This window comes from Ipomoea triloba, chromosome 12 (assembly GCF_003576645.1).
Source record: "Ipomoea triloba cultivar NCNSP0323 chromosome 12, ASM357664v1".
Lineage (NCBI taxonomy): Eukaryota > Viridiplantae > Streptophyta > Magnoliopsida > Solanales > Convolvulaceae > Ipomoea > Ipomoea triloba.
Window position 1 is genome coordinate 22,126,545 of NC_044927.1, and position 21,001 is coordinate 22,147,545.

Sequence of the window (21,001 nt, forward strand, 5' to 3'; positions counted from 1 at the left end):
AGGGTTTTTCTTAGTCTAAGGTTTTTAACGAGGCAACCCGCGTAAATCACGCCCCTCCTGCTCAACTCAAACTTGAGGGGTTCATCACGGACTATCAAGGCATTCAAGCCAGGGAGACTTTGCTCGCAACAAGTTAGCCGCCTGGAGCACATTCTACTTCTCGAACCTGACGACTCTCGCAGATTCAAGAAGTGGGGGACTTGTGATGGGTAAATATGCACATGTACTAGTCGGTCCGTAAATCACCTGTACGTCAACGGTCACCCAATCGGTCCGTCGACGGTCACCCAACCGCAGAAGCAACATGCACATGTACTAGTCGGTCCGTAAATCACCTGTCCGTCAACGGTCACCCAATCGGTCCGTCGACGGTCACCCCACCGGTCCGTCGACGGTCACCCAACCGGTCCGGCCGCATGATCGGAAGCAACACACCTTGTGGATTGGAGGCTCACGAGCGCAACAATAGCTTGACGTGACGACCGACAACTTTTCAGGAACAAGGGATCCGTGTTTTCTTCACCTCGAGTAACTCAACCACTTCGAGCAAACCAATGCGCATTTTGCGGAGTGACTATTCAGCCCATGCAAATATGCCCTCCACTTGCATATCAGACACCATGTGCATAGTAAATCCACTTTGTATAAATATAGGGGCCATTCCCCTCACTGGAAAAAACTCATGAGTACTACACTAATACACTTGTGATTTGCTCATTCGTCTCTCTTGCTCTCTCCTTGTTACTGTTCGTCACCCGTAGAGCGATATAGCTTCTTACCACTCAGTCGTCAACCGGTAGAGCGACCGATTGACCGGCCGAGCGGCATCCTTCACCACACGTAACACACGTATTCGTAGCGTAATCGTAGACCCGTTTACATTTACGCTATCAATACTCTTAAATTTTACTCCAGAATCAATTAGACTCTTATTTTAAAAGTTATAGTTAGACATATAAATGTGTTATTTTTAAAGCAATAAAGTAAAAAATTACAGGTCACCAAGATTCTGGCGAACCTCCAACCAAATTTTGTGCGGCACCAAACACTGGCGACCGGCGAGCGAGTTTGGAGAAGGGGACCAAATTGTCTAAATTACTAATTTAATTCAAACGAAAAAAAATCAATATAATTGTATTTCAATTTCTTTAAATTTAAAAAATGTGAACGATTTTGTTTCAATAATTGCAGTATGAAAAGCAGCACTGTATAGCTAAGATGACATCCACCTAATAAAGTAGGGGTTAAAAGTGAGAAATTACGATTACCGCCCTGCTTTTAATTTTGATTTCCCGACAAAATTAGTTTTGTAATGAACAAAGACATGACATTTTCAGCACCTATGTCTCTCTCATTCACTGAATGTGGATTAGCCTCCCTCCATGCATTTCATTTTCTTCTTTTTCTTCTTCAATTCCTCTTCTTCTAGTTCTTTGGGGCTTCAGTGGGTGGGTGGGGTTGTCACCACCAAAATGGAAAGGCTATATGCCAAGTAGAGGAAGGGAAGTTGCATATGTTGTCATTCTTGATGATGAGACTACATTTCTAAATTCCAATGAAACCTAATTTTGATTCGAAACAAACAAGATCAGAAGATTAAGAGCTTGAAATAATCTTCTGTGCGTCATAAGGGTGAAACACTATTAAAAATTAAGAAGAAAAGTTTACTAGTCTAAGAGTATACGTCTATAAGAACAAGGGAAATCTTTTATTTATTATAATAACAAAACATTCAGAGCTGAGTTACAAATATTATATTTATAGATAATTCTGACCATACATTTACAAATTAAAATTACTATGTACTGGACAGTGGCGACACTTCCCCATCCCCAACCCACTCAGCGAACCCACTTTGGGTTTGAATCATGGATACAAGTGCTTTCGCTTCATTGCGCTCCACTCACTACGCTCTAGCACGTACATACATGCATGTCATCTTCCAATGACATATGTGACATACACAAGAAATTATTTTATATTTTAAAATGTAATATATAATTGTTTGTTTGGTCCATACACGGAATGAAATTGATGAACATTTGAGAGATTAAATCAACAATTTGAGCAAAAATTATGAGACAGTATTTTATATATTTACGTATAAATTGAGAAACCGTATTTTTTTTTGAAAACAAAGAAACCGTATTTTAAAATGGGGAATATTTGATCAACTAAAAGTGCAACAATCTACACACAAAAAATAATTTTTTTAGACAAATTAAATTAGGTCATGTTTATGTAAAAATTTAAAAAAAAAATGCTAACAAAGTTTAGCCATATGAGAGACTATTTTAACCAAAGTCAAAATACATCATGAATATCAAAAGAGTGCTTGAATAGATCGAATACATTACAAGTATCAAAACAAAAATTTAAGGATTATAATTCTTTTCTAGCCCCTAAATACCAAAGGAAGCTATGGACGACTATAGTGTTGATTGGTTCAATTCACTATAGGGAAGGAAAATGCCATACCAAAATAATTTTCACCATTATAAAATCATCCTTACATACAAGAGTATATATGTATGTAAAGCCCAAGAAATATAACGATGAAAAGATTGATATAAATTAATGTCTATAATTATATATATTTGAGTAATAATGCAATAACTTTGAAATTCTATTAGGATGATAGGTATTCTATTTTTCTAGGGTTGGGATTGCTAGATGCCTAGGGTTGAATTATGATTTATGGCATTATGGGTGATTTATCATGGCTCTACTTTTGTTAGGAAAATAGATTATTTAGACACATCACACATGAAGTTAAAAGAGTGATTCTTCAACGTTGATAGATAAAATTAAGAAATGTCAAAGTAATAGATACAATTTAAGGAGATGTTTCATCTCAATTAAAAAGTTAAGAAATAATTTTTCATGTATAATTAAAACACATTGATATAATTTTACTATCAAATTGAAAAATGTGTTATATTTTAACTAAAAGTAATTAATAATTAGAATATATATTTATATTTTATATTGAAGGTGTTTAACAAGTAGCTAATAATTTATTAGTTTAGCTTATAATTGATAGTTGATTGTGTTAGCTAGTTTTAATAGGACTCTAGTTATTATGTTTCACCAGGTTTTTATATCTATCTGATTATTTGTATTTAGTCATATATTTGTATACTTTTGGTTATTGATTCAATCTACAATTATTCCATTCCCTCATCTAGTATCATCGCTACGTACGACCCTTATGGCCTCGAACGTGCATGATGCCTCCTCCAAACGCACAGTGACCACCGCCACTTTGTCTTCTCCGACTGTTACTCCGGCTTCTCTCACATCGGCACATCATCACTTTGTGTCGATCAAGCTTACCTCGCGGAACTATTTGTATTGGCGTACTATGTTATTATTAATTATTTTTTAACTATTATTAATAATTTATAATTATAAAAAAATACTTCGTAGTTAAAAATAATTCAATGTATATAACAGTTAAAACAATTATATGAGTGTCTGGATGTTTGTGTGTGTATGAAGAATTACACTGCAAGGTCGTTGTGCAATCATGTAGTATGTAGTTACGGTGCAATCCTTTAAAAGTTCTCTGGTTATGTTGATTCTCACCTGATTATGATTGTATAGGTGGTTCTGTTGATATTAAAAATTTAAATTTGAATTATTATAAACACTATAATAACTAACAACTGCTAAGGGTAAATAAATTAGACTTTTAAAACAAAATGTAATAAGTTGATATCAATTAGCTACTCAAAGTAATTTTTTCATTTTTAACTTATTAGTATATATTGTTATGTTATTTTTCATTTCCAACTTATTGGCATCAATAAGTTAAGCCAAAAAGTTATTACCAAACACACATATTAGATGTTTGGATAGTTATCAAATTAAATAAGCTAAAGTTGATCAAACAAGTTAGGTTTTTGACCTTGATAAGTCTTTTTAAACACCCTTGTATTATGCTCAACAAAGACTCATAGCAATTTGATTAATGCTATTAAAAATGATGAATCATGACTTCATCAGTAGAGGTGCAAGATTCAACATATTCACAAATAAATTTCTGTACAAATTGAATGACGGTGCATTTAAAAAATCTTTGACATAGCTATTGTTTATTTGAACTTCCCAAATGACATTGATCTTTGCCCAATTCAATAATGTAATGGGTGATTTGTCCTCATTCTTTGCAGTAATCTAGCTGTTTGTTTCATTTTCTACTTCTGTATATTATAATTTGAAATATTATAAAATAATGTATCTATATATATCTCTAGATGATCAATATTTCAAAGCATTATTGGTTTGAATTTATTGTTATTAAATTGAACATATATGCAGTATGATTAGCAATCATAAAAGCGTGCAGAGTAGAATGAATGTGTATTAGTTAGTGGTTTCACCATTTTAGGAGACAAAACACTTTTTATCTTTTACTAAAAAGCCAATTTATTCTCATAATATGTGTCCTTATCCCTTTACAAACCAATAACTATTGGGTTGCATGCATGCATGTTAATTAAACATATATGTATCAAGGGAATTGTTGACGTACCATATATACATACATATATATATATATATATATATATATATATATATATATATATATATATATATATATATATAGAGTAATTTTTTGTGATCTATAATAAAGTATCAACTCTATAGATAATTTCTTTCTTTTTTTTTTTTTTGTGTACAAGCTACTAATATAATGGCATAATATTTTAGTGACAATTAGCAGCCAGACGAAGTAAAGGTGCTCGGCCTAGGCAAAGCTAGTTTGCTAAGAGAGGTCAGTCCAAGTTCAACTAGATTATTCAAATCAATGAGAGAATTCACTCTAAATATAGAAGGCACACCAAAAAGATTAATTAGTTCCCGAGCAATGCAACTCGCTTGGTTGTTTGTTATTTGGTTATTATAAATAATATCCTGATACTTAATCGTATTGTACTAAAACAGCGACTAGAACAAGGCATTCAGTAAATAGAATGATATTGGTATTTGCTATCATAAATAGAAAGAAAAGACAATATTTGCGTAGATATAATGATAGTTGCAAAAAATATCACCTGCTTTCTTTCATTCATAATAATATAATAATAGACACCGTCACTTTTCGACATGGTAAAATTATTCATACACATATACATATGTATGTATAGTGGAAGTTGCACAAGCAAGCATGTGAGAGATGTAGCAAAAGGGGGAAATGGGCATGTGGGAGAACAAAATGGGATGTTGCATTATTGTGACAATTAAGAGACTTGGTGATTGTTCCCCTAATCATGTGGAGTTCTCATGGGCTGACACCACATTATTCCCCATCTTATTTATAGGTTTTTTTTTTAGGATTATGGAACATGCCTTAGCCCTTCATCTCTTTCTCTCCATCTTCTTTCTTTCTTCTTGCTACTAGACAAAATCAATGGATACAACACATAAAACAATGCACCAAACTATCTCCATAACAAATATCAAATTTCAAACTAGCCATACTTTGCAATGTGTGCCACAAATTATGTGTGCCACAAATTATTGCAATGTTTATTATTACATTGTTTAAAAAAACACATACTGTTAAAATTGTAGTCACACTTAAAAATTGGCGAATACTATTTGAAGAGTCAAAAGCATCTGCTCCACTTTAATCAAAAGAGACCATGTAAAAAAGTATACACCAAAAATATCTGTTTCACTTTGTTTGAAAAAGACCACCATCCAAGTATAGACAAACTCCGCTATGATCTATTTAATGTGAACTTACATTAGACAAACTCCGCTCTTATCTGTGTCACTAGACAAATTTCGCTCAAATATGTCTAACGCGGACTTACACTAGACAAAAATTCCGCTCAAATATGTGTAACGCGGACTTACACTAGACAAACTCCGCCCTGATTTGTGTAACGCAGACCAACATTTTTCTTATGAAGATGTAAGCTTCCAAACCCATTTAGAGTATATAGATGAAAGCTTAATTGATTACACTATGGATATATAGTTGAGTATTCCATTTTTCACATGTTCAACATAGTGCATTGTGCAAAAATAAGATTACAAATAAATGAAATAATGCAGGGATTATCCAAAACCTGACACTATTAAACTATATAGTAGACATTATAAATATGGAGTAATGAATAAATAAATGAATATATAATAGTCACAAAAGAAGACAAGGTAATCCATGAAGGCAAACCAACCAGAACTTGGATGGCAGCGGAAGAGGAAAGAACAACCGGCAAGCTCTACATACAACTGCTCTCTATGTATTCAAATGACAAAAAACACAGCAACAAAAATACGAAGATAAGGCCGGAGAACATTAAGGAACACAAGTAGTTTGATTCTATGTACAGGGGACTTGTGTCTTCTTGTTGCATGGAGTCGGGTTGAGCTAGCCACTTTCTGTGGGGAGCTCGGCCATGCTCCCAAACCCGCTGGCTGATTTTGGCCTCCACTCGGTTCTTCCCTTCACGATTTCAGTACCGCCCTCGAGGCGAAGCAAATGCTGGCACTCGATGGACCCAGAGCCGGCCAGATTGCCAATGTCGTTGCCCAAAATAGACGTGAGGGATTGCACCGTGCTGTCCTTCCTGCATTCCCGCCTGTACTCCAACGTCATGGAAGCGAGCTCGTGACTCTCCAAGATTGGCAAAGGGGCACTCTGCAGTAAACAACACCTTTACAAGTCGAGAAAACGGATAAATCTTGTAACAGAATCGAATATATAAAAGATGTGTAAAGTCACTCCAATCATTGACTTGAGTTTAGGTAGACAACAAGAACTGTCAAATATATAAAAGATGTGTAAAGTCTGAAGCATCTTCAAGAATGCCAAAGAACCATCGGTTTAGTATAGTTGGTTCGTCATTTCTGCAAGACTGAAATGGTTATAATGTGTATACATGCCCCGTAAACATTTGAGCATCAAATGAGAAGACATAAACCTCATATTCATATATATAATAGCTTGGTTTCATATTAAGAAAAGAAAAAAGTTAATCGGGGAAAAGGAAGTAGGTTATGTACCTCAAGAATCCAGGCAATATATTTCACATTATTAACATGCTGGTTCACATCTAAATCAGTCCACTTTGGCTGCAATGTGAAACGCATAACATCATCACTAGACTAGACGACATATGAGGCGAACACAGTGGGGCATTCAAGAAAGACATCAACAGACTTACAGTTAACCCAGTGCGAACATAGTCTGCTCTCTCATCATCAAGCTTTGGAAGCCTCTTACCGTCTTCATCAATAACAGGAGGCACATCCACAAAATAGCTTCCGATTTCAGCTCGAACCTCATCATCCATTTTTGCTAATTTCCTTGTCTCTTTATTCATCATTACCCAAAGGCTGAAAGCAATACAATAAAGGTCGTCATCCCAATTTCAAAAGACCAACATGAACAGTTTTTCTCATACTTCTCCCCGTGTGCATAAAAAAAATGACTATTACTTTTAAACACCATGAAATTTAGCAGACGATAAGATGTCTCTTTAGAAATTAGAATCATTGCAAAATACTACCAAACAAGTACTCCAATTACAGATACACCTCAGGACAAGGTTCATATTGGCACAAAACTGTTAAAATCTAGACATAGTAGATGGATAGCAACAATTCATTAACAATCTTCAGGAGGATATTCCTGCCTTTCCAAATTTAATCAAATAATCCAACCGCAAAACAGTCTCCTACCTGGAAGCTCTCATTAACATGTCCCCAGTATTACTATCGTGTATAACCCAATCACGCCGCATTCCATTCTTTCCTGATGCAGCTATCCATGTGTCTACTTGAACAACATCACCCCTGAGAGAGAGAGAGAGAGAGAGAGAGAGAGAGAGAGAATCAAAGCAAAGACCATCATTCATTGAATATTTATTCAATCACATTTTGATTAGTTATTCGTTATTCTACATATCACAAATAAATAGTCAGCACTTAATGCACAAGTAGGAAGACTAATTGAAACTAGCACAATAACAAAAGGTGACTATAATTTCAAGAATCAAGCAATAGAATTATAAAAGCTCAAAATCCTTGCATCATATGCAAACAACTGAGGTGATAGCATTATACAAGCACTTGAAAATAAGAAAGAAAAAAAGAAAAGAAGAAAAGAACAGTTGATGAGTGAACACTCATAGGTGTTTATAAGGGAACTAAACTTAAAAGTAAACATTGAAAGATGGCGTGCGATAGTTCATTCAATTCAAAATATATCAAAAAGTATTCACAAATTAAAGAAGACCGTCCAATACATCAATCTTGGAGATAACAAGCAAGACCACAACCTACCAAGTAGGATAGCGATCCACCACAACCTGCATTTTACTGACAACCCAAATTAAATTTTTCTTGCACATTTCTGGAGTTGAACCAAACCCACCACTCAGGAGACCTGCACTCTTTGCGTGATTTAGTGCAGTTTCCTGCAAATGTAGATAGACCTCGTGAAGGAAAACAAAAGATGCAGTAAAAATGTAAAATTATGAGCCTAGGCATCTCATTTTTTCCCCGATTACACAACTAATTAACTAAAAAATTAGCATAAAACTCTTAAATAAATGCAGGAATATACCTGCAAATGATTCATCATTGTTTCTATAGATGCAGTTCTATCAGCTCCAATTTCGTAGGACCTGATACTGAAATTTTGGCGAAAAAGAGAACCATCTTGTTGCACAAAACCTCCCAATCCAAATGAATCAATAAATGAATCAGAACGCTTTGGCTTCCAATCAAGCATCATCCACTGCTTTTCAGCAGCCAAGAAAATTGTTGTTATGGCAGCAAGAAGCATGCTCCAGTCAGGCAACTGATTGATAAAGGTCCTTGGTGAAGATGATGAAATCACCTCATCATCAGTCTTGTCCATGACACCTGTCTTGGATCGGTGTACTTTGGGAGGTGCTTGTGTGTTGGCCTTCACTTGCATGTTTCCAGAAGGAGAGGATTTTGACTTCAAGCCCCGTGCATCTATACTTGCAGGCGCAGTTCCTCCAAGCTGCTTTCCAGATGTTTTTGCATCAGATTTGGGGCGTGGATTGTCAATAGGGGAAAATGCAGCACAAGCAGCAGTTGCAACCATGATTAATTATGACACCTCAGCAGTCAGTGCAACTGCAACAATAACCGCAAAGATGGTCAAGATGAATCTTTTTGAGTTATTGACAAAAGGATGCAAGACAAATCAATATATATATATATATATATACATATATATATATATATATATATATATATATATATATATATATATATATAATGCAACCAATAGCAGCATCCTCTCTGCATGATATTTAAATGAGCTTACTAGGAAATTTAGGATATCACCAAATTCCATGATCAAGGTCATATATTTGCAGTAAAACATTAATTCCAAGTGAAACTAAAAGCTTGAAATAAGTATTAGGAATTGGACAATTAAAAAGGACATAATTCTTCAAAAGTCAACACGCTTTCTTTAAATCTTCAAACAGCACTAGCTCACTAGCAAAGTTGTACGTGGCAAATGGTTAACACAATTTTGGGTACACAAAGAGAAGAGGGATTTAACACCTCTTACAATAACTGTAACAATACACACAAAAGTTCAGATTTTTTAAGCCATAATGTTTAGTTTTGGTTTCAAAACCATAAATACCCTATTTATATATTCTGGTCACACTAAAAACAAAACCTAAAATTGTGATAAAAATTCTGGAGTAAACTAAACATGCCCCTATCGTAGCCTAGCCTAAAACATTAATGCCCAGAAATTTTAGCCTAATTACCGGAGAGAAAGTATGCGGTGGTACTAACTTTAAAATTTTATATCTGCATAATAATAATAATTGTGAACTACAGAATTCTCTAAATACGGAGTAATAATTTTACAACACCAAAATCTCCCTTAAGCCGACAGTTCAGTTCTTCACTAATTACTAAATAATTTTGCAAATTTGAAAAAAAAAAAAAAAAAAAAAAAAAAAAAAAGAGAGGATAATTTCCCATTCCCTCGGCAACCACATAGAAGTTTAGAAATGAGACAATTTGGTAGGATTCTGAAATGGCCCAAAAAAGAGAGGAAAAAAAACATGGATTTAAATTAATAATAAATGCAAACATCCCATATGAAAATTTAACAGGAAAAAGGGATTCAAGCATGTTTATGACCAAAAACAGTATTCAAACAATGAAATACAGTAAGCAGATCTGAGCAAACCAGCTTCCAAACAAAAGCATTAACTCCACATCCCACTCAACAACACCCAAAAAAAAAAATTAAATTAAAAACCAGCTACTTCCCAGTTCCCCCATTCAAGCGTATAGCATCCGAAGCTTCCTATTAAACAGTTCACTCATACACAAACCTCAAAATTCACAAAAAAGGAACGCAAAATTCATTGAAATGGAAACAAAAGCATACCTTTTTCAGCATAAAACCCTCTCGAGTACAATGGAACGCGCCAGGTACAACTATTACACGTTTGCGTACAAATTGATGCAAAGTGTGTGCAGTAACAGGAGACAGCTTTTCTACGATCAGCAAACCCGTGCGAAGCAGGGATTCTAGGGTTTGCGATTGTGAGTTTTCCCCTTTCCCTCGTCCCCTTGGAGAAACTTCTAGTCCGTACAATTTTTGAACATTCAAAGAAATTTCTTTCCAGAAAAGAACATGAGAGAGAAAATTGGAGACGGAAGGCCAGCGGCTTTTTCGGTGTTGAAGATATAAGAATCCAGCTAATTTCACTTGTATATATAGCCGGGTTTCCGACAGGTGTTGGACTCCTAAATATAATCATCATTTAAAAGATTTTAATAATATACGGAGTATTTTTTATAAGTTAATTTTATTTGTACACAAATTTTTTTTTTTAAAAAAAAAACATGAATTTAGGAGAAAAATATTAATTTATTAAAATTCAAATTTTAAATCAATTTAAAATCCTCCCAACCAATTAATATATTTCTTTGGATAATTAAGTACTCTTGTTAACTTAGAGTTACATTAATATAAGACATCATTGCTTATTAATTGACTACTCAATTATTTTTTGAATTCAGTAACATATCGAATTGGTACTATAAATTATTTTAATACAAATATATATAATAATTATACTCTTTATATGTGCAATGTGGAAAATAAGTGTAATGTAGAAAGTGCAATATGAAAAAAAAAAAAAGTCTAATTTTAAAATTATGAGTATATTAGTGTTCGTTAGAAATTATGAAAAATATTTTCAAAAAAAATGAATTTCATAGTGAATCATTTTTCAAAAACAAAACTATTTTCATTCTTAGATGTTTAGCTGAAAATTATAAATAATGTTTTCATGTTTGACGGAAAGTCAAAAAATTATATTTTTTATATTTAATTCATTATTTTAAAAAAAATATGAACATAAATTTATTATAAAATTATTTTATATAAAATATTAATTATTGTAACGATGGTAATAATTATTTTTTATAGTAAAATAAAATAATAAATTAAAATTTATAATAGTTATAACTATTAGTAATTATTATAACAAAACATATGTAAATAACTAATAATTAACTTGTAACTTGTTGTAACAAAAATAAAAACATAAATTGATAAATATAATGATTATAGACTAGCTACAAAAATTGAAGAAAATTTTACTCTTTACATTATGAATAGTAAGCTCGATATTTATAAAAACTTCTAAGTGAATTGCGGCAAATTATTGCATGGACCATGGTCCACACAGCTGTGTTGACCAAAAATAAAAAGTACATTATTTTTATACTGAAGGTACATTATTTTTGTACTGTATGTACATTATTTGACAGTATATATCAAATAATGTACCTTCAGTACAAAAATAATGTACCTACAGTATAAAAATAATGTACCTTTGGTACAAAGATAATGTACTTTTTATTTTTGGTCCATGCAATAATGATGGGTGAATTGCTCCGTAGTGTATCCATCTTGGAGTTCCTTGATCCATTTACTTTTTTTATGTTGGTCCACGTGAGTCAAGCCATGTATACCATCCATCAAATGTAATAGCTTTAAACTAAAGCAATTTAAAAAAAAAAAAAAAAAAAAAAAAAAAAAAAAAAAAAANTGAGTCAAGCCATGTATACCATCCATCAAATGTAATAGCTTTAAACTAAAGCAATTTAAAAAAAAAAAAAAAAAAAAAAAAAAAAAACAAAATCAGTTTTTGAGTCATGAGTCAGACCAATATTTTCATTGTTTTGTCCAACACAACTCAATTCATATTTTAATCGGTAATTAATAAATCTAATAAGTCTAAACTAAAGAAATTGGATTGAAAATTTTAAATATTTTCTAAGTCTAAACTGTAAGATAATTAGCCTATCAGTCAATTTTGACCTATTTGACCATTATTAGTTGTTTCATTTGGTTAAAAAATCAATATAAGTGTTTGGTTAATAAGTTTTTTGTAACTCCAAACTAATAAATTTCAAAAGGCTACTTAAAGCAACATTTTCAATTAGCCTTTTGAGAAAATATTATATCAAACAGCTATCAACTAACAGCTAATTTATCAAACACTTTTCTACAATCAGCTAATATTATCAATTAATTATAACTTCTAACCCAATAAGCCAACAGCATCAGCTAACAGCCATTTACCAAACACGGCCAATGTCAATTTTTTTTTATTTGACCCAAACCAACTAAACTCATATTTTAACTCGATTAGCTAATCAGTTCAAATAATAACCAGAAAAATAGTTGGTAAACTCCTCGTTATAGATGGCCATGAAATAATAATTCAAAAACATGTTTTATGAGTAAATCTCATAAGACATTTTCAGCTAAAATTGGTCATTTTCCTATTGATACGAAATTAAGAATGTGTATTTTTCATTGATTTCATTTTCAGTCTACGATGTGTTTGAAAACTAGAAAAATGACTTGTAAAAAATTTGTTTGGAAAATGAGTCATTTTATAAAAAAATATTTTCATTTGCAATGTTTTATTGCATTCCAGACAACTGTCGTGTTTGGTACTTTGGTTCATTTTTCAAAAAATGAGCATAAATGTATAATTAGATATTTTAATTATTTTGTCTATAATATAACACATTTATAATAATAATAATAAGTATTCAAAATAATAATAATAATAATTATTATTATTATTATTATTATAACAATTTTAAATTTCTAGACAAAAATATTTAGCATCCTATACAGAGTAATCACAATGTAAATCAACAATAATGAAGAATAAATAGAAGGAAAAATTACCGTGTTTGAACCTCGGAAAATGATTTTTAGTGTTTCCTGTGTTTGGCAACAAGGAAAATTTAAAGTCGATAGAAAACAATGTATTGGTCAATGGAAAATAGCTAATATTTCATAAAAATGACTTACCTTTTTTCCTTTGCAGCAGCGGAACAACCAATCACCCCCCTGTCGCAGCCACCCCCACCACCCACCCACCCACTCACCATCACCCACCCCACCACCATCTCCACCTCCACCTCCACCACCACTACCAACCCACCCACCACCACCATTGTATTTTAAATATTTAAAATTAAAAATAATTACTCTCATTTTCCAGAAAATGAATCAAGCACACCAAAACAGTTTTATAAAATGCAACCAAACACTGGAAAGAAAATGTTTTCTGAAAAATGACTCATTTTTCAGAAGTCATTTTCTTGCTTTCCAAACACACCCTAAGTAGCCAAATTGAATTGATTTGTTTTTCACCAAATACAATTTTGTTGTTGAATGCAGAAAGAATGTGTTGTTGTCATATAAAAAGTGTCACCACCAATTGTCGCCGAAAAACTTCGTTGCATAAGATGTTACTACACCCAGAAGGCTAGAAATTTGCGCCGTGAAGAGGCTGCTACAATGTCGAAAATTTGAAGCTACCGCCATAATTAATGGTCGACGTTGCGTTTGGAAAAGAGAGGAGAGAGGAAGAGTGTAGAAAGAGAAGATGAAGAATGTCGCCAAAGTGTGTGTGAATCTCAAGGTTGCAAAAATCGACGCCTAGGCACTAGACGGTCGGTGGCCGCCGCAAGGAAGGCCAGAATCGGCCTCCTCCTCAACCGACTAGACGCTTTAGGTGGCGCCTATACCGCCTAGCTGGTCGTCCCGAGTCAGCCCCCCCCTCCCCCCGCCCTTTTGTTTTTTTTTTTCGTCGGAAAAAGCAAAGCAGCGACGAGAGTGACAAACGCGTCGAGAGGCGATGTACTGCGCCAGAAGAAACATTTGTACTGCATGCGACGAGAGAGACGCCAGATGGGTCGCCGCTACCTCTATTTGAGGTAACCACAGCCCCCACCGCCACAGGTCGAACTGTTGCGAAGCCGCCACTGATGAGGTTGGAGCCTTGGAGGTCGCCTGTCTAGAGCTTTGAGGTGGATGGCGCAGCGAGATCCACTACCGTAGATATAAGATGGAGCTTTGCAACGGATGGCAATGGAGCTTTGGCCTTTGAGATTTCACTATTTCATATCTGACTTCTAAGATTTGTGAGCTTTGGCGCAACGAGATCCACCGGCTAATGTTAATTTTTCTTAATATTAGCGAGATCCACGATTACACGTCCACCATAGTTCCCTTTAATGGCCTTTATTAAATTAAAAATAAAATAAAATAAAAAGAAATCGAAAACAATGTCATTTTCCATCCTTGCGAAACACTGAAAACTCAAAAAAATAATTTTCAGAAATCATTTTTCGAGTTTCCAAAAACACCATAGTCAAACACTAGAAAACTCATAAAACTCATAGCCAAGGACCTTGTAGTCCAGTGGCATCAAACCATTCCCTTTATATGGGAGGTGGTGGGTTCGAGCCTCAGTGGAGTTAATACTGCATTGCAATAGAGTTAGTAGTATTCAAAAAAAAAGAAAACTCATAAACCATGACTTTTCGAGTTTTCAAACATACCCTTATAAAGTAATTAAAAAAATGACAAAATATTATAAAGGTTTTTTTTTTGAAAGGATAAATGGTTTATTTATTTGTGATAAATTTGATAATTTTTTTCAAATTTGTTTTTGTTGATTAGTCATATACGGAGTATTATATTTGGTAAATATATAAAGAGTTAATTCCATTTTTGATCCTAGATTTATATGTGACAATACATTTTAAATCCTTTTTTATTAGAACATCCACTTTTGGTCCTAGTATTATTGTGGCATGACCATTTTGGTCATTTATAAACAAATCAGTTTAAATATCGTTAAATACAATGACATTTTAATAATTATAATTAAAATAATTTCTTTTGGTTCAAGTTTAGTTATATACCTTTTTTAATTCTATAGTTAAATTACGTATGACAATTGAAATAATTCTTTTTCAAACTTTTCATGCGCATAAAAATAAATTTTGGTGCAAAATAAAATAAAAATAAATCAAATGCAATTTCATTGTTATTTGTAATTCTATTTTCCATCTTATATTGATATATATATATATATATATATATATATATATATATATATATATATATATATATATATATATCTTTTTTAAAGTCATTAAATAATAATATTGTAATTTAATGGTAATAGAATTTATAATATACATACATACATACATTCTATTAAAATAAAAAATTATAAATCAAAATAGATATGTCAAATTTAATTTATTATAATGTTATTAAATTAATTGAAATTCACATCTTTAATAATGATGTATCATGTCAAGATCTATCAATTTAAAATGAAGATGAATAAAATGAGATAATAAAACTAAAAGAAATAAACTTTCAATAAATTAGTTAAAAANATATATCCTTTTTAAAGTCATTAAATAATAATATTGTAATTTAATGGTAATAGAATTTATAATATACATACATACATACATTCTATTAAAATAAAAAATTATAAATCAAAATAGATATGTCAAATTTAATTTATTATAATGTTATTAAATTAATTGAAATTCACATCTTTAATAATGATGTATCATGTCAAGATCTATCAATTTAAAATGAAGATGAATAAAATGAGATAATAAAACTAAAAGAAATAAACTTTCAATAAATTAGTTAAAAACATATTATAGATCTACAAATATTGATCCACAAAGTCTATTATGGACCTATTATTTAAAGGGTCACACTTGTGTGAGACCGTCTCACGGATCCTTATTCGTGAGACGGGTCGGGTCGGGTCAAAGTACCATGCAAATGTCATACTTATATGTGCAAATCTCACACTTATATGCTCAAATATAACACTAATCAAAAATACAATTTTTGTTACTTATAAGAGAAAAAATAATACATTTTTCATAATAAGTTATGTTGATAAGTGCCTCTCACTTATAAGGGCAAATATAATACTTTTGAGGAAAAATGTAATACTTTTAAATCGAAATGTAAAAGTATTGTATTTTCCCTTAAAAGTATTACATTTACCCTAATAAGTACAAAAATTTTATTCCTGATTAGTATTACATTTGAGCATATAAGTATGACATTTGTGCACATAAGTGTTACAGTTGCATCTTGATCCAACCCGACCCGATCCGTCTCATGGTGAGACAGTCTCACACAAGTTTTTGCCCTATTTAAATGATGATCTATAAAGGTTTTGATTGTGCTACGTTTATGGGTTGGAAAATATTTAGAAGCAAAACTAAATGGTTTCCAGACATCTATTTACTATTTATGATAACAAACAAAAGTTTAAGGCAAAAACTTGTGTGAGATTGTCTCATGGGTCTCAACTCGTGAGACGGGTCGGATTTTTAATTAACGAGGTAAAAAACCTGACCCGTTAATTAAATATTGGATTCATTATTCAAATATCCGACCCGTCTTGCGGATTGAGACCCGTGAAACGGTCTCACACAAGTGTTACTCAAAGTTAAAATATCACCAAAGTAAATTCTGACAAAACTCATATATCAATGTAGAATTTTAAAATAATAATGTTTTTTCATGCAAGGAAAAAAAATTATATAATATTTATCAATATGTATATAATAAAAAAATTATCAATTTCTCTTTTTATCCATTTATGTAGACATATATTATATTTATAGTATTTTGTACAATATGAAAATATATACACTTTTTTAATAGAATTGTGTTTACTAGCACAATTATACACGTTAATTACTACAATGGTTACTTATTAAAAATATTATTTTAAAATATGTCTAAACTCATAATCTTAATTAAAAATTCAAAGTATTTAAAAATTTGTCTAAATATGTAATATAATTAGGGACTACATTAATCCATATAAATTTAAAAATTAAATTCTTTAATTTGTAAATGTAATTTTCTTAATTATAATTAATAAAATATAAATATAATTAAAAATAAAATTAACAAAATCTGTGTTCATAAATATTTATATTTTTAAAAAATGCATACATACATATCCTTATACACTATACTAATCATACAAAATTAAAATGCTATTTTTTAATTTCTAAATTTAATTATTTTAATTATAATATATCAATATAAATTATAATTACAGAAATTATATTATAGAATTTGTATATATACATATTAATAAATATTATTTGTATATACACTATATTACATAATTATATAAGAAAATGTCTTTGATTGGAGTTTAAAATCACATATACAAATTTTAAAATTTACAATTTTTTTTAATTTCCATGTATAATTTTTTTAGTTATAATTTATATTGTTAGAATTATAATATATATGAAATACGATTAGGAATAATTCAATTTATTTATTTAAATTTTTCTTTATAAATTTATCTAAATATGTAAAATTATAGACTATATTAATCATACAAAATTTTAATTTTAATTTTAATTTTGTATGCTATGATAATAGATACTTGACCAAATATATGAAAATTCAACTATATTATTATATTGTACATTTTAATATATTTTTATTTTTTAAATTTTTATTTAAATTTATAATAACAAATATTTTTTTGTGCATCGCACGGGCAAAATACTAGTTGATTTAATAAATAATACTTCACTAATAAAATATTTAATAATGGTGTAAGAGTAATTAGGTCCTAAAAAATGAAGTATAATATTATAAAATAATGCACAATTTAACTAGTACTCCGTATAAAGATATGGACATAATTTATGATATAACGTACATTGGCTCTAGATTATATTAGATATATTTGTAAATATTTTTATAATATTGAAAAATTTTAATTATTTATTAGTTTCATAAATAAAAGTAATGCGTTAAGTTATTTATAAATACTTTTTTTTTAAATCAATTTATAAATACTTAATTATTAAGGAATACAATTAGTTATTCATGTTTGATTACCATATTACATTGCTTTATATCTTTTTGTAATTTGTGCACGCCCACTTGTGACAAGACATTGTAGTCTAGTGACAACAAGTTGTACTCTCATATGGGAGGTTGTGGGTTCGAGCCTAAGTAGAGTTGATGGGAGGTTGTTGATTCGAGCTTTGGGAGGTTGTGGGTACGAGCCTTAGTAGAGGTGGTGCTTCAATACTTAGAGAAAACTGCGTTATAACAGAGTTAGTATAAATTATATAAAAATATATTTATACTAGTTAAAATTATCATATTATTTTAACTTTGAGGGCAAAGTTTTCAATAAAACCATTCAAAGCTTAAATTTTTCAAAAATGCTGATACATTTTAGAATCAATTTCTCATTTAAGTAATGTCAATTTGAGTGTATAAATATGCAAAATTTATCTCGTATAAAATAATTCAATTTCACTTTGACTTGACTCAAATTGATAATAGATCCAATTTAAAATAATGCCTAAAAATGAGAACTTACATGTCTATTTATGCTAATTTTTTAACATTTCATGCATGTACACCCATAACGGCCGTTTAGTTTGAGGGAATTACGATTCTATTCCCACCTAATTTTGAAGGCAAACAAATTCTTTCATTTGGTTGTAAAAATTGCAATTCCCTCATTTTTATACAATTAGAATCACATGCCCCTTATATTTCTATTACATGGTTTTAGGATGAAAAAAAAATAATCTTAAGACAAAATTATCCTTATCTTTTTTTAAAATAAAATTAATGTCTGACATCTCCTTGTCAATTATAGTGTATCTTTTTCTTTACTCTCAACACAGAACATCAATCAATATGTCAACCTCAATCAATTATGTTTTCTCAAAACTCTCTTATCTATTTTATTGCTTTCATGATGTAATTCTAGAGTTTATTTATAGTGTGTTACATAAATTTTTAAAAGCAAAAAATTGAATTTGATATGTGTGTTTTCACTTTTCAACAACAAACATTGTATCATGTATAGAGGTATAACGTACAGTATAGCATATTTGCCCAAATTTTCGACAACAAAATTTTCATTATTTCTATGCAACAATCGATTGTGTATGGGAATTAATAATAATAATAATAATAATAATAATAATAATAATAATAATAATAAGTATGAGCATTTTTTACTTTATACTACTTATTTCATTTCAATTTTTATGTATACCAAACATTGGATTTAAAATTTTGAATAATTCAATTCATACAATTCCAAACACTGAAATTTTAATTCCACATTATCCATCTCTCATGTATGGAATTGCAATTTCTTTACTTTCTAATTCTCTCCCTCAAACCAAACGCCCTGTTAGAATTAAAATTTTCAGTAATTATATTATATTCTTGTAAACCTAATGCTGAAATTTAAAATTTCACATTATTCATCTCCCATGAAATTGTAATTTTTTTCATCTCTCGTGAAATTGTAATTTTTTTGCTTTCTAATTCCTCCCCAACAAAACTCCACGTAAGTATTGCTCTACTCCTTGCTTACTAGTTAGGTCTAAGTAGTTCTTTTCAAGATGATAAGCAAAAGCAATACTTCATCGTAACGTAGTTCCATTTATAGTGAATTATTCATCTTAGAACTTAATCATTAAAAAATAAAAAATAAAATAAAAATAAAAAAAGAGGTGGGTCCCGATTAGTGTGTGAAACACACTTTAATCATAATCTTCATACATTTGAAACATACTATTTTAAAAGCATTTGATTTTCCAACTTGAGTAGTAAACATATGCAAATCGCAATTTTTTAGATACGTGAAAGATACCAAATTACTTTGATTAGTGGCCAACAATAATTTACCAAGGGTATAATTTTAACATTTTGTGAAGAAAAATTTGCAAGCGAGTATTGATGAACACTAATAAATATTTAGACTCATCATTATTGGCAAAGCCCGCCCCACCAACGGGCTACGATAGCTTGGCGGTTAATTAATCTCGTTTTGACAGCTCTATTCTTATTGGAGTTTATTCAATACACACTTATGTTGAATTGTTTTACTTTCTTGTGTTCCTTTGTCGCCTAAGGTCATAACTCATAAATTGTCCAGAAGTTACTAGTTCAAACTGAGCATATCATCAGGCAACTTTCACCAAAAATCGAATTTAAAATTTTACGACTAATTGATTATCATGTCGTAACTGTGTAAGTACATCATTTCCACTACCCATAGCTCATCTAGTTATTATTGTAACTAGCTTATTATATTGACTACATACACATTATTTATTCATTATTAGAAAATTGTAGTTTTCGTACCTAAGTTACAAAGTAATTGTAGATTTCGTCCCTAAGGGTTGGTTATACTCACTTTTTGTTTTTAAGTTATCATTGACACTACACTTTTTATCCATTTACTAATAAAATATTCTGGACGAAATTTGCAATTTTAATATGACTCAAGGACGAAAAAATGAGCACGAAATGGCAAAAAAGTGCAATACAAATGATAACTTAGGGACGAAGAGTGAGCATGACCAACATCCATGGACGAATTATACAATTACCTTATAATTTAGGGACGAAAGGTGCAATTTTTCATTCATTATTGTATATTTGTGAAGACTACAATGTGACAATATCTCAATTAAGGCGAAAATTTGTGTAAAATTGTCTCACGGATCCTTGTCCGTGAGATGAGTCGGGTCAATATTAAATGTAATACTTATACTGAAAAATGTAATACTGATAAAGAAT

General features: G+C 30.9%; 1 protein-coding gene across 1 annotated transcript; it reads right to left on the reverse strand.

Moving 5' to 3' along the window:
• Positions 1 to 6,107: 6,107 nt before the first annotated feature.
• LOC115999631 (palmitoyl-acyl carrier protein thioesterase, chloroplastic-like) lies at positions 6,108 to 10,712 on the reverse strand. The gene is made up of 7 exons (XM_031239470.1): positions 10,418 to 10,712; positions 8,588 to 9,129; positions 8,305 to 8,438; positions 7,702 to 7,815; positions 7,185 to 7,356; positions 7,024 to 7,092; positions 6,108 to 6,658 (listed from the first exon to the last, which is right to left on the reverse strand). Exons 2-7 carry the CDS (start codon positions 9,095 to 9,097, stop codon positions 6,389 to 6,391), a joined length of 1,269 nt encoding a protein of 422 aa, XP_031095330.1. The 5' UTR covers positions 9,098 to 9,129; positions 10,418 to 10,712; the 3' UTR covers positions 6,108 to 6,388.
• Positions 10,713 to 21,001: the final 10,289 nt, after the last annotated feature.